The 15,467-nt window shown below is 31.5% G+C and overlaps 1 protein-coding gene across 1 annotated transcript; it reads right to left on the reverse strand.

The window, feature by feature from the left end:
• Positions 1-272: 272 nt before the first annotated feature.
• LOC129234628 (DNA-directed RNA polymerases I and III subunit RPAC2-like) lies at positions 273-15,067 on the reverse strand. Its single transcript, XM_054868661.1, has 5 exons — positions 14,874-15,067; positions 7,609-7,709; positions 7,443-7,519; positions 4,137-4,216; positions 273-505 (listed from the first exon to the last, which is right to left on the reverse strand). The coding sequence occupies exons 1-5, from the start codon at positions 14,901-14,903 to the stop codon at positions 434-436; spliced, it is 360 nt and encodes a 119-aa protein (XP_054724636.1). The 5' UTR covers positions 14,904-15,067; the 3' UTR covers positions 273-433.
• Between the last annotated feature and the right edge of the window lie 400 nt (positions 15,068-15,467).

The following is a 15,467-nucleotide window of genomic DNA, read 5'->3' on the forward strand; positions in this document are numbered from 1 at the left end:
CTTTGATATCAGTATTTTTTCTTGTGATGGAGGGGGTGTGTAGGCCATAACAAACATACGCTTAAAATAGCAGTGAATGTTTTGGTTGATTTAGATATTTATTGTCCTAAAAACTCTTCAAATGTCATGAAAATTGCCCTACATTTTTTTAAATCCCCTCTCTGACCCCTACTTTTAGTAAAATTAATTCAAATCTCATTTTATTTAAGACACTTTTAAAATTTTTTATAAACAAAATCATATAAAACTCTCAGTTATTTAGTCCTAAAAACTGGTTATATTTATTTTTTTAAAAAATATTTTTAATAATTCATATAGGTTATCAAAGGGAAATGTAGTACATATTTACAAATGTTCTTCAACAAAGAACAAAACATTATAATGTGGAAAACATACTTATATCAAATAGATAATACAGCATCCATAGCTTTTTTTATGCATCCATAGCTTCTAATACTTTTTCAATATCATCTGCATTCGATTCATTGTATTCCTTTAATGCATTCTAGAAAGGAGGGAAAACAGAAACTTAAGTTACTGAGCAAGTATAAATGGATTTTAATACAGATAATTGATAGAAAATATTTTTGAGTCATAAATTAATAATCAGACTCACACCTCACACTATGATAAAGCTAATATGTTACTTCAAATTTAAATATTTTGTTGATTTTACAATGAAGTGAAAAACCAATTTTACTGAATTTGATTGATGAGTGAAAAGTATCAATGATACATAGCTGTTTTGTTAGGCAAATAATAGAATTTGGTAGTTTTGCATTCTAAATCAGAAGAATTTTAGAATGATTGCATATTTCCAATTATAATGCTCCTAACATGAAAATGACTTTTTTTTAAAAGTAGTTCACAAGTGTAATACTAAGCTGCAAATATAGTCCTACAACCTGGTAGCGTTTAGTTTAATGCATGGGTATTTCAGCCAGTATATTACAGTAAAACCCCACGAAGTAGTCACCTAAATAAGTGATCACTCCGATGAAGTCGTTGTTTTCCTTTGGTCCCAACAAGGTTTCATTTACAGTTATGTAAAATGATCCTCATTTACTAGTCACCAAATTTAATTTTACCCTGGTTAACTAGTTATCCAAATATTGCTTTCTAAAACTACCTTTTTTTTTTATCGAATCTCAAAAAACAGCATCAGGCTTAGTTGAAATGCTGTGATATAGTCATTTTTGCTTGACATCTCATTCCTCACTTCTGGTCATTCAAAGCATACTTCTTGCTACATCTCTGTTGCTTTTAACATGTGAGGAAAACTAAAACTTACCCTTTATCTTTTAAAGAAAAGCAATGTTTTAAAAAATTTTAAAAGTGAAACAGCAGTTAAAACTAGGATACCGATAATGGGAATATAAATTAAATTCCACCCAGCAAAACAGAAAAAATGCACGGTAAGGACAATAAAATAATCTGCTATTAATTTTATGTAATGTAAGTAAGATGTGGTAACTAAAACAAGTGTTTTTTCCCCCTCTTTCATAAGCTATTGTTTTTTTCACTGAAATCTACAGCTATTAATGAGAGTATTTCAGTAATTATTAAGGCATTTTTTTGTTTCCTTCTTTAATTTCCCACTCCACATAAATGGTCAAAAATGCTTGCTCCCTCAAGTGAAGACTTAACGAGGTTTTACTGTATGTTGGGGGAATCGGAAAGTATTTTCTTTCTTTACTAAGTCTTAATTTTTAATCAATGACATAATTGCTCTCATTACCAACAATCATTTTGCTATCTAGTGCGTAAATGTTTAATCCTAAATTGATAAAAATCAACTGGTTTTTGAGCAAAATACCCAGACATGGCAATTTGGATGTTAATCAAATTTTCACGTTTTAGACACTGAGAAAGTACTGTAGCAATTGGAATGAAGAGAAATCGGATGGTGTAAAGTTGGGAGAGTGAAGCAGTTTAAAATAAAGGGAAATTGTGGCTCAAAATTACCCCTGAGTACTTTATTTACTCTATCAATAATGATTAATAAAGTTTCAGCCAAAAATCTTGTGGGGGAAGAATAACGCTGCATAATTTTTAAGCAGAAAAATGCCAAATTTATTAAAATAATGAAGTGGCCAAGATGAACTTAACATTGTATTTTGCATTGAAAGAACAAGGAACAGGAGAGACATGATTTTAAAGTTGCAAAATCTTCTTTTATGTAGGAGCTGAATATTTGTTTTGGAGTTTGAAAACCCATATGAAACCCAAATGTCCATTTTTTGAGGCAGGGTGAAAGTTTCAAGAATCCTCATGACAGAAGATTTTCATATAAGGGGGGGGGGGATGTCCCAAATTGAACTTGAAAGAAAAGATAAGGATTGAATATGGAACTTAGCACTTAAAAGTTTTCCCCCCAGAGGCAAAAAATTTTGTAGCTGTCTGTGACAAGTTTTTAGAACTTCATAACCTGTCTGCAAAATTTCGAGCATTGTTTCAATAAAAAAAAGTCTTTTTAAAAATAATTTTATTTGAAATAAGGCCAGGAGGTGATCCCCCCCCCCTCCCCAAAGACGATGCACACCTTCCTTAATTCTATGAAGCACTCTCCTCTCAAGAACAGGACACGCCCCCCCCCTCCACCTGAAAATTTCAAGGGTGCAATCTGATGACCTCCTGCCCTTATGTCCTTGGTGGGCACCTGACATTTGCAAACATGAGTTGGCTATTGAACAGGGGTCAATCCAGGATTTTTCACAGGGTGTTTTTTTGTTTTTTTTTTTTTTTTTTTTTTTGTGGAAAACTAATTCAATTTGTGAAAAGTCAAATAATTTTGTGTGTGTGTGTAGGGGGGAGGGTAAAGCAAAATTTCAAAATGGATGCTTTTGTAATATTTCTTCTTTCTGTTGATAATACCATTCATGGTTTTTGGGGGGGGGGGGGGGCTCAGCAGCATCACTTTCGGGGAGATGGAAAGCCCTTAAGTACATTAATACCTATGCACCATTCCACATTATATTAAATTAGGCTATAAATGTTCATTAGAAATTTTAAACACACATATTTTAAATGACTGAACCAAAAAATTAAAATTCAAGCTGTGGTTGAGCATTTAATTCTTAAAAATCTCAGAATGTCATTTAAAACTTCTAAATTTCATGATTTCAATGAAAATAAAATGAGAATTAATTTGTTTACATCTTAACAAAGTGAACTAAACGTAAAAAAATCGAAAAATCCGATTCTCAAAGCGGATGCAAAAAGATGTGAAGGTTCCAAAAGTATAAAAACAGCTCATACAAGAATTATTTTTTAAAAATTATTTTAGAAGCCTATGATAAACATATCTTAATATGTTTATCATGGGCATATCTTAATATGTTTATCGACACAGTTGCAGCAAAACTAAAATTAAACCATCTTATAGGGAGGCAACTAACTAAATTTTGGAGTAACAATAACTTTACTTTGAAACAGAAAAATGAAAGATGGAGGATTTGGAGCAGTTAATAATAAAGTAACATTTCGAAATATATGTTAGGGGGCCATTTACAAAGGCAATGTAAAAACAAGCTGATAAGTGAGTACTTATGTCCATACAAAACTGATTTAGGCTACAATCTATTTTTCCCTATATAGAGAAAAAGCGGGAGAAGCAGCTTAAAATAATATACCTTTTATCAGTTTATCTTTGTAACTTGATAAATATTCATAGAAGTCACTTCCATTATCAATAATTCATATTAATTTTGATAAATGATAACACTTTACACTTGTTCATTAGTCCCCAATAAGAAAATTCAAACTGTAAAGCTCTTTTAAATAAATTAATAAATTAAAATCAACAAAATACACTACCAAAGGATTTTCATCATGAAGTGAAAAAAGAAAAAAAAAAAAAAAAAACACAGAGATGAATTAAAATAACAAATAGTTATTTGTCCCATTTTGATGAATGAACCTCTTTAAACATGGTTGACTATGCAACTGACAATGCCGCAAACAAATGAAGGCATAGGTATTGATTGCACATTTTACTATTTAATAGCAATACAATATTTTTTTTTACAAATTTTGCACTGACTTAAATTGTTATAAAACCTGTACACATTGAATATTTTCAAGCACTCTCTCTTTGAAAAGTTTATGATAAATAATTTCTATAAAAAGTAAAGTACCTGAAAAGTAGTACTCATATGATCACAAAGTTGCTGTAAATCTTCTAAGCCTTTTTTGAAAACTTCAGTAGCTGGTACACCTAAAAACGTAAGCACAAATTACTTTTGTAAATCACTAAGCTTCACAAGTGCAAAATACATTTGAAGTTATTTTTGTAGCTCTGTAATACCTTGACTAATGCTATCCTGACTTACACAATTATAAAGTTTTGCAGATTCGTCTTTTGTTTGAGTGTTTCACAAGTCGATCAGGGTCAGAGCCTGATGAAATTGGCAATGGGATTGAAGAAGTTGTCAATCTTGCCAGGCAGTTAAAGTTAGAAGTGGATTAGCGATGACATTCAAAAACTGTTGTATTCCCTGATCAGCAGCTGACAATGATGAGCTCTTAGAAATGCGTGGGTTCATACTCAAATTTGAAAATTTAAAGTTAAGAGTTTTTAAGGAATTTATTTCAACTTCGAAGGATCTTGGTTTTTAGTTGAAAGATGTATTTTTCTAATAATAGATTTCAGAAATTTTTTTTTGTACAGCTCTTATATTAAAACCCAGTTTAAAAACAGTTCAATCTTCAAGACTAGTGGCAAAAGAAACACGTAAGGGGATAAATTTATAGAATAAAAAATAAAGATTTAGTAAGGAGATTAGAGCAAAATTCAGGAGATTTAAGAGCCATTATTTTCTTTTTCTTAAAAAGCAGGAGTTTCTAAGGAGAGTATGAACCCTGATAGAACTTTATGTTTAGACACAGTTCAATCAGAAGATTGAATGATCAATGGAAATTTGAGAGAAGGCCTCAGCTTTTTTGAAAAAGGTTTATAAGTTTTACTTTAAACCTTTAAATATACTCTAATGAAGAGCGTATTTTTTCAACAAAGCAAAGAACAAAATAAATAAATAAATCTTAATATTTAAAAATCAATGTCCTGAGATAACATATATATATATATATATATATATATATATATATATATATATATATATATATATATCTCAACGCATAGCCAATACCGCTAAAGCCTCAGACTTGAAATTTGGCAGGCATGTCCCCATGATTACGAAAGTATCCACTAAGAAAGGATTTTTCAAAATATCAATTAGTTCAGGAGAAATTAATTAAAACCCCTTAATTTCTGTGAAATTAAAACCTGTCTTTGAAATTTAAATTCCATATTTTCGGAGGCTTTCCTCCATTTAAATCATTATTCAGTACTTTGTGGCGGCACAGGAATATAAAAATGGAAATTATTATTAATTTTCATAAGTATTATGTATTTCCTAAATTTACAAAGTTAATACCTTCTATTTTTAAATGTTTATTACCTTATTATTGCTATTTCATGTATACTTGTATTTTATTATCGAATTGTAATCGAATATCAATAATCGAACCAATTTATAAGTTATTCGTTTTGTAATTGGCAACGCCAGAGAAGTTTTGGTTTGGGTTCAAATGCTACGATGTTTGATCGGTGCTGAAAATAAAGCAGTTGCTGAAACTAATGCGTCAAGTTATTTTAATATAATAACACGATATCATAATCGCTGTCAAGATGAATAAATAAGCGGCCTACAATTGGTGACCCGGACGTGATTTGAACACGCAACTTTCTGATCTGGAGTCTGATCACCGGACATACACCACAGTTGAATCGTGCCGAGTTACAACAACCAGAAACACCAATGACAGTGACTACTAGCGAGCCACCTCCTGAAAAACATTCTCGAACTGGCAGAACTATTTGCTTACCTGTCCGATTTAAAGACTATATGTAACATATCATGTGTTTCTGTAATATTTTAATTGATTGAATTCCATTTTATATTATATCTTATTTTCAAATATATTATTATATTATATATTATTATATATTAGTTTTTTTTCAAATACATTATTCCAAATATATTATTAAGGATATCCGCTCCTAAATCTCACTCGTGTAACGTAACTTGGTACTGGTGGGGGAGTAGTGTGGCGGCACAGGAATATAAAAATGGAAATTATTATTAATTTTCATAAGTATTATATATTTCCTAAATTTCAACTCAACTTTTGGTCGATTGCGAATTTTAAATTTGATATTGTTTTTGTTTCTCACGTGATTCTTCAAGGCTTCTCTCAAGTCAAACAATAATGTTTGCGTCTTTTGCTTTCCCTTTTTTTCAAAACTAGAAACGAAGTTTTTAAGAACATCATCACAGGCGGACTATCCTTTTGAATTTAGAAGAGTGCAGTTTCCTGTAAAAGTTTGCTTTGCAATAACCGTTACTAAGTCACTAGGACAGACATTAAAAGTAGAAGGGATCGATTTAAGAGAAGACTTTTTTTCACACGGCCAATTTTAGGTAGCTGGCTCCAAAGTCAGTTCATCAAGCAGCTTAATAGTTTTAGCACCAGAAAAAAAACTAAAAATGTTGTATACAAAGAATTTCTTGCTTAAACATAGGTATAACTATAAAATGTGGATGGCTTGTGTTTGCAAAGTTAATCAATACTTTAAAACGATCGTTAACAACAGTTAAAGATCGGTTAAGGACAAGGGCATATATATAAGGAGTCCAGGGACCCCTGGATCCTCCCAAAATTACAAAAATTATAGGTAATAAGTAATTATTATAGGGGATTTTCGAAACTAGGTGCATCAAGCACTGTTAACCCCAGCTAATTCCATTACCCGAGCAATGCCGGGTACGGGAATGCTAGTAAATGATAAAATATTAACATGCAATGAGGAAATTTTGCAGGAGAAAAAAAAAAACTTTTGGGCCCGAAGACTACATTGTTTGATCTTATTAAATCATCTAGATCAAATTAATTCAGTTTGCAAATTGTGCTATCTAATATTTTATTTAACATCATTTGTTACCCCCGACTCGGATCCCAAGAAATAGTAAGTTATATGTGAAATTATGCCCCACCATATGTAAATTTGACTTATGCAGTTATCATTTAGTTCCATATACTGTGTAAATTTGAGTTATTACTGTCCACAAACATATTTTTGAAAAATGTTTGCAGATTCAGAGTTTAGTAAGGGCACTTTTTAAAAAAAACTTAGTTATGAAATAAGTTTGTTTTAATTATTGAGAAGATGATTAAATAAAGTTATAAAACTGTGTAACAATTTTAAATTTTATCAGCACACTGTAAATAGCAATTATGGATGAAAGTTACTCACAATTATGTTTCAGAAAAATATAAAAATATTTGAGGAAATAAACTTGTTGAACCAACAGAGAACTGGAAACATTTTTATTTAAATTATTTCTTATGAAAATAAATCAGAAGAAACAAAAATGTTTTACCATGAGTTTGAATCCTGAAATTAATGTCATGTACAGATGGATGAGGAACAGAATAACCACAATGCTGAACTTGGGGACTATAAAACAGAAATTGTAAATTTTCAATTTAAAAAAAAAAGGTAATGATCAGTTTATGTGTTTGAATCATGTTAATTAAAAGACTCACTTAAGACTTATGACATATCTCAGTGCATTTCCCAATGTATGATCCTCATCTTTCAGAAGAAAAGTGCGACAAGTGACATCTTCTTCATCAGCTGTTGGAAGCTAAAAAATAAACCCATAACTATGTTTATATTCCATATAGATAAAATCTTCGGAAGACAAACATAAGGCCTAAAATATTTTGAAACACCATTTGTAATGTTCTGAAACACCACTTGCTTTGCCTTTCGGGGTTTCTTAATATCCCTTATTCCTGAGAAAGGAATATTTACCAATTTAAAGCAAACAATAACATGCTTTAGGTACAGATGTGATATACCCCCTCATTTGGCGACATCTGATTTTTTTGCACAAAATTGAAATATTTTTCTTGCCAATGAGGCGATAATTTTTTAAGCATGGCACCCCTTGTGAAACTAACCTGTGTTAGGCAACCCAAAGGCAATCTTAGATCTGTTCAAACTTGTTTACTTAGGTTGTCTACTCGGTTTCAAGCAGGAGAGATACGTGTTGTTTCGTGCAATATACCTTAGAGCAAAGGTTATTTTGTGTTAGTTTAAATTCAGTAGTTGTTTTGAAATAAAAACATTAGAAAATACCAGTTTCTTCAAACTTGAACGTTAATTAAAAGTTAACTCCAACGTGGGGTGTATCTGTAACGTGCCATTGTCATATGATGTTTTTTTTTTTGACTGAGTGTGAGGATTTATACCATATAAAAAGGTAAGTTCTTTATTTTAGAATTCAAAAAAAAAAAAAAAAAACTCTCACTTCCGAAATTCTTTGTTTTTACAAATCCTTGATGGGTTCTCGTAGTTTTTAATTCTATTTTTACTGTATGTAAATTAATTTTACAAAAATAGTACAGTTATTTTGTTCTAAAAGTTAATTCTTATCAATGCCACAAATTATTTAGACATATTCTATTAACGTGCTTCCTTTAGGTACTGAATTTCTGAAAATAAGTTGACTCCAGCATTTTATAAAAATATAAAGGTGTTATTTTATGTAAAATATAATAGGTATTTTGAAAGCATGTCTGGATAGCAAATAAATTATTGTATTTTTGTATTGTTTATGTTTAGGATGTTCTGTTGAGACATTTCTACTTTTCATACATCAAAATTTGAATAACTAAGTGCTTTTTTGGCTGAAATAGCTATTGATTTTGGGGATGTTTTCCGCTTTAAACATAGCAATTTGAATCGCTTTGCTCTTTTTTAGCAGACTTTTGTTCGATGAAATGCACGTTGGAAAATAGCTTTTCTTTCTATTGGTACATATTTCATTGGTGAGCTGTTATAGTAATTTGTCAATTTAAGCATTTTAAATACTTTCTAGTAATTGTTCTTTGTGTACAAAAACTTTCTAGCTTCTGGTATTTTTGAAGCGTATATTCGTGATGTTTTTTGTTGTGGTTTTATGTTGTTTTTATATATATTGTGTTCTGAAGTGCTTTGATCATGTTTTTTTATCTGATTTTTTCCTGTTGGTGCTAAAAAAGCATCGCTAAGAACGATATATGACATATGTCGTCATACATCGTTTTCTTGGCGACGCTTTCTAGGCGCCAACAGGAAAAAGTCGCCAAGGGTGGGGTATATCACATCAGTTCCCTTCTTTATAACTAACCAAATAAGGAACTCAAATACAACACATTTATTTCTTTCATCTTGAGTGATCTTAAGTAGAGGTACTGACAATTCATGGCTAGCTGTTTGTTCGTTACTAGATTACTATGTATTAGTTTAGCCAAAGCAGCATAAATATAAAATTTCCACTTTAAGATAACTAAATGAACCTTTAATTATCACAACTTAATATAGTTTTGATGCTGTAGACCAGCCATTTCTGATCTGCAGGTCAGTAAAAAAATTCTTCAAAAAATTTGTTTTACAAGAAAGCTTTTTAGAAATTAAAGAACTGTTATTTAAGTTAACTTCAAGATTTTTATTGCCATTTAGTTGCAATAATACTTAAATGTTAAAGTATATAGGGTAGGTGTAGTATACTGAGCTCAAAAATAATAGTGGCCAGTTGGTTCAAAACCACAAAAGCATCCTTTCGACCAGCAGATTATAAATTTTGATGGTCCTTGGGACACATGAAGTTTTACTCCTCTTATGCAAGAATGGGCCATTAAAAGTACAGGCTAATGAAATATTTAGTTACTGGTCCATTGGACGAGTGACTTATTTTTCTGCACTCCTACCTCTGTAGTACATCAGAATATTGTGAAAAATAAGAGCAAAACCAAAATAATATGTTATAAAATATTATTTATTTTTGAATAATGAATATTTTTTAATATAGGGTAGGTATAATCTTTGAGGATTGGCCAAATTTTTCTACAGACTTTAACCGATCCAGCGGTTAGGAATCGCTGCTGTAGCCGATTAATAAACAGGGTTCATACCCTTTAGGCAGAAAAAAATTCAAGCACTTTTCAAGTACTTTTCAAGGTAAAAAATTTTGTTTTCAAGGCAATATCATAAATTTGTACTAAAAATATTGTATGCAGATTTCATTTACTACAAATACATAGAAATAAGGCAATAATACAAAAAAGTATAGGAAAACAAAATTGTTTTTTCTACAACAAGAGACGCTTTGATGAAAGATCTACTGCGTTGAAAGTCTTTCTGAAAATGTTTGAAAAGTTCGGTCATAAAGAGAAGCAGATACCAAGAGGTTTAATTTTGAGGTTTTTCAAAGGTTGCAGCAGTCAGAGGTTTGTATATTTTCTAGAATCAGCAAATTAACACTTAAAAAACCCTTTCATAAGTGCTTTTAACTTTTATGGGAAGAAACTAAAATACCCAAGTTCAATGGCATTGCCAGAGAGGAGTTTTTGAAGTCACTTCCCCCCCCCCCCCCGGTTTCAACATTTATTTCCAGTACCATACAGTGGTTTATTACAATATAAGGGTGGTTAGGACAAAAACACTACCCAGAAAGTTATTTCAGTTAGCACTATTAAGTTCTAAAAATATTAGGTTTGCAAATCATTTATAAGTATTCAAATCAATTATTCGTATGTATTTATTAGCTGTTCAGCCAATAAGGCATTTCAACTGTCCTCGAGTAAATTTAAAAATTAGGAAGTAAGAAAAGTTTATGAAAGTCCACAGTCCAGTCTCTACACCTCAAAATATACAAAAGCAGCTTAAGCAGTGATAAATACTCTGAATGCAAACTTGAGCCTATTCAGCTTTCATTGATTAACTTGCAATAGACAATAAATGTGCAAGTTCAGATTTATAGAGCCATATTTCGGAATCGAAAAGATTTAAAAGAAGTTGACATGTATTATGACAAAAGTAGTTTTATTTTGGGAAAAAATGGGTTATTGTCGAAATTAGAATTTAAATTCAGAAAGGCAATAATATTCAGGTGTAATTGTGATTTGTGAGTTCATAAAAAATTACCTGAAAGTTTCAAAGAGCAAAATGGGGCGGGGGGGGGGGGGGAATAATTTTTAAAACTAAGACCCCTATGACTTGAATATACATATGTACAACAATAACTTTTGCTATGCATACAATTCATAAAATAGTTTATTAAGTCAAAATATTCTGCATAGAAATACCATGCCCAGTGCCTGTTGATAACCAGCAACAGGCACTGGGCCTAGCTAGGCTGGTACTGGTCAATTTATTAGATCCAAATGAAGATGAAAGACCCTCCTTAAGCTATCTAGCCCTTTGCTGATTAAAGCCTCTTTCAGTAAGCTCCAAGTACCCACAACCATAATAAAGTAGTAATTTTGAACATTTGAGGAAAACTGGAAAATTGGGAGATATAAGGAGGTAAAAGCATAAAAACGAACACTACTGGATTTCAAGTGAATAATCATAACACAACCACCCCTGTTATACACCTTATTTATTTTAGCAGACATAAAAAAATGATGTACTTATAAATAAAATTATATAAATCAACTTTATATTTAAAATACAAACTTTAAGTTAATTTGTTAGGTGCTCAACTGCTGAAATTTAAATTAAAAAAAAAAAAAATCTGTTATGACCAAAAATTAGGTAAAGATAATCATTCAAAATTGCAAAAATAAATAAGCAAATAATTAAACAAGACCAAGGCAATAAATTCTTTAACTCTTTAGTTATTAAAATAAAAAAAATAAAATAAGCTAATCTGATGTAGCAGTGTCAAAATAACTACTAATTGCCAAAAATATAAAAATATTTACAAAATGCAAAAGGATTGAAATCTCAAACAAGGGAAGCAAATTTTCGCGAATTAAGTTTAATGTTGTCATGTTTCCCATAAAATAAACTTATATTTTACTGAAATTAAACATAAAATATGCTAATCTACGGTAGCAAATATGAAAATAACATCCGATTAGTGAATATATTTAAATATTTGCAAGATGCAAAAAGATTGAAATTTCAAACACGAGAAGCAATTTTTCGCAAAGTCTGAGTTCGTTCGACGTGGCATGTTTCCCATGAAATAAATTTATTTGTTTTTCATTAAAATTAAACAAAAAATATACTAATCTAAGGTAGCATATGCGAAACTAACATTTGATTAGCCAAAATATTTAAATATTTGCAGGATGCAAAAAGATTGAAATTTCAAACACAAGAGCAATTTTCCGCGAAACCCGAGTAAGTTCAATGTTGTCATGGTTTCGAAATTAATTTCTGTGTTAATTAATGAAATTAAACAAAAAATAAACTAATCTAAGGTACCATATGTCAAAATATCTTTCGGTTGTAAAAAACATCAAAATATTTACAAGATGCAAAAGGATTGAAATCCCAAACACGGAAGCAATTTTTCGCGATGCTGCATACTGAACACATGTTCAGAAAATTGCATTGGGGAAATACTTTTTTAAAACTTCTAAGCACAATTCGTTGATTTTTGAGAGAATTTAAGCACTAAGAAACTTTTTCAAGGTTTTAAAACTTTTTCAAGGTTTTCAAGCACTTGAAAATGAACTTTCTTTTTTCAAGCACTTTTCAAGGTTTTTCAAGGGCGTACGAACCCTGATAAATAAAACTGACAAAGCACAAGGGTTATTTGGTAAGCAAGGATCTTTATCATTATTCTAGATATTTATGAAAAACGTCTTTGGGCAGAATTACAATATGATAGTTCCCAAGGCTGAATTTCTGAGCAAAAACTGTGGGCTCTGGATGTCATAGCCTGTCATGGGTGTTCCCTATTAAATTCAAGTAAAACAACAATAATCTAGTAAACTATTTAATGTGAATAGTAAAATGATCACTTCTAGCACTGAATTCTGCTCATTTGGCACTCAGGATGTCATGGGGCAGACAGCACCATTAAATTCAAAAAAAAAAAAAAAAAAAAACTATGTTAAAAGCACAAATGTGCAGAAACACTGCAGACAAGTGTTTTGGTATAACAAGGAATGTTTTTTTTTTCAATCCACAAAATGTGAGCTTATGGATTTAAAGGCATCTGACAAAAGTCGGATTTTTTTATTCATTAGCTCACATTTAATGCACTGAAAAGATGGTCCTTCTAATGCAGAAACACCTGTCTGCAGTGCTCCTGCACATTTGTGCTTTTAACGTTGTTTCATTTGCTTTTAAAAATTATTTAGGTTTGGCGGACTAGAAGTATCGATTGATATAATTTGTTTTAATTCCTACTTGATATTAATCCTACTTTTTATGTACCTGAAATACACCACCAGCTCAGTCAATTTCCAGCCGAGGACTGCAGTTTCGTGCTTATTAGCACTCATCAGCCCGGCATAGGAAAGTGACTGAGCTGGAGATGGAAAAACCTCTTAAGGAAGCCAAGAGTGTGAAACAAACTGGTAGCTAATATAGAATTAGCAGACCAGATGAGTGACCGACGCAATGATTCGGTTCAACTCGAAGAATGAACGTGAGGCAAGGTATATTCAGTAAATTACCGCCCATTAGCCAGGGCTAAAGCAGAAATACGTGAAATACACCGCCAGCCCAGTCAATTTCCAGCCGAGGACTGCAGTTTCGTGCTTATTAGCACTCATCAGCCCAGCATAGGAAAGTGACTGAGCTGGATATGGAAAAACCTCTTAAGGAAGCTAAGAGTTCGAAACAAACTGGTAGCTAATATAGAATTAGCAGATCAGACGAGTGGCCGAAGCAATGGTTCAGTTGAACTCTAAGAATTTACTAAATATACCTTTCATGTACTTGTTTATTTTTAATTTAAAAAATAACTTATTTAAAATTATTGACACAAATAAAATCTTTTAAATAATGCATAATTAAAATTTCAGCTGGAATTTTGTTTTAAAAACTATTATTTGGACGTGAAAGTCTGTAATACTATGCCAATGACTTCAAAATTCGTCACGTGTGTGTTGGTGGTTCTTCTCAAAACATAATTGGAACTCGGTACTTGGCCAAAGTGCTACTCTGTAATGTCTCGAATAAACAACAAGCCTTTACAGCGTAAGGAATAAACTGTTTCATATCATTAGTTACTTTATTTATTTATTGCTACGTTATTCCATAAAAATTTTTAATGAATCAATAAAAACGAGGCAATACTAGAAAAAATGAGAGCTGCATTTCTTTTCAATTTGGTTGTGTTTCAGTATGAAATAAGGGCGCCCATATGCAAAATTTTAAGGGGGGCTCAGATATTTTGCACATGGTTTAGCAGGATATTTTCCTCATAGAAACCGATTTCAGTACAGATTAGTTTTTAAAATTTGACATTTTTAATAACTTATTTTTAAATGCTAGAGAAGAAATGTTTTTACATTTTTGCAAAGAAAAAAGTACTAAATGCAAGGAAGTTCTAATTTCAAAAAGGGGGGGTTGAGCCCTCCCTTGCCCCCCTTTATGGGCAGGGCCTGATTACCGCATAGGCCAACAAGGCCTGGGACTGGGGCCCATCTTCCCCAGGGGTCCCAATTTTTTCAAAAACTTATGCATAACGTTAAAAAATCATGTATGTAAATTAACACAAATTAACGTTTATTAATTGAGGACATGTCACTTTAAATATTGCTAAACATTATTTTAACATTATTTTGTTTTGACTTAAAATTATAGCAGAATGCAGAAGGATCCTCCAAAGTATTGTAGGCCTTGAGCCTCACTTTCGGTGAGTCGGGCCCTGCTTATGGGCGCCCTTGGTATGAAAGAAAACATTATGCTTTTGATTTTTAGAGCAGAGGTAAGTTTTCTTAAAAAATGACGCGCATTTCTTACAAAAACACACACAAAAAGGCAAAAGTGTACAGAATTTAAGAACATTACACACCACTTCCAATTTCCGAGTACTGCCTTCCATGTAAATGCTATTAATGTATTGCCAAATTGTGTAAAAAGTGAGAGACTGCGGCGGATGCAAAGCAATATTACTTTAAAATATGCTCTTAAAAGTAAAATACCATAATACAGCTAATTCAAGTTAAGTGGCAGATGGCAAACATGCGTGCATTTGTTATGATTTTGACGAATGATTTCGGTTGCCAAATTAAAAAAGAGCGGAACAAGTGCTAGTTTTATTTAGCACGGAGATACGAAGAAAACGGAGTAAAATTTGACTGGCTGGCACATTTTGAGTGTTTCACTTACATTGGTAGAAATTACAGTCCCTATATGAAATGGGACTCTGGTAGATGTCAGCACAAAAGTAAAAGAAAAAATAACAAAATAAATAAAAATGCAGTCTTGTTTCTGGCAATTTGTCATCCTATTTCTTATTTGTAACACATTTTTTCATATCTAGGACAGTGTTCAAAACTTTCATTTGTTTTGTTTACAAACTAGACAACACAAGTAACAAGCGCGACATTTTGAGTGTTTTCAGGAAGAAGGAAGTGGCTTCAAATGGTATAAATTCAATGAAAAT

This window comes from Uloborus diversus, chromosome 1, assembly GCF_026930045.1.
Source record: "Uloborus diversus isolate 005 chromosome 1, Udiv.v.3.1, whole genome shotgun sequence".
Taxonomy (NCBI): Eukaryota; Metazoa; Arthropoda; class Arachnida; order Araneae; family Uloboridae; genus Uloborus; species Uloborus diversus.

Bases quoted from the DNA above. Each gene is read 5' to 3' on its own strand.
- LOC129234628 (XM_054868661.1), bottom strand. From the start codon at position 14,903: ATGGAAGGCAGTACTCGGAAATTGGAAGTG. The intron at 7,710-14,873 runs GTGTGTAATGTT...TTTATTTTTTAG, and splicing joins GTACTCGGAAATTGGAAGTG to CTTCCAACAGCTGATGAAGA. The intron at 506-4,136 runs GTACTTTACTTT...CCTCCTTTCTAG, and splicing joins ATATGAGTACTACTTTTCAG to AATGCATTAAAGGAATACAA.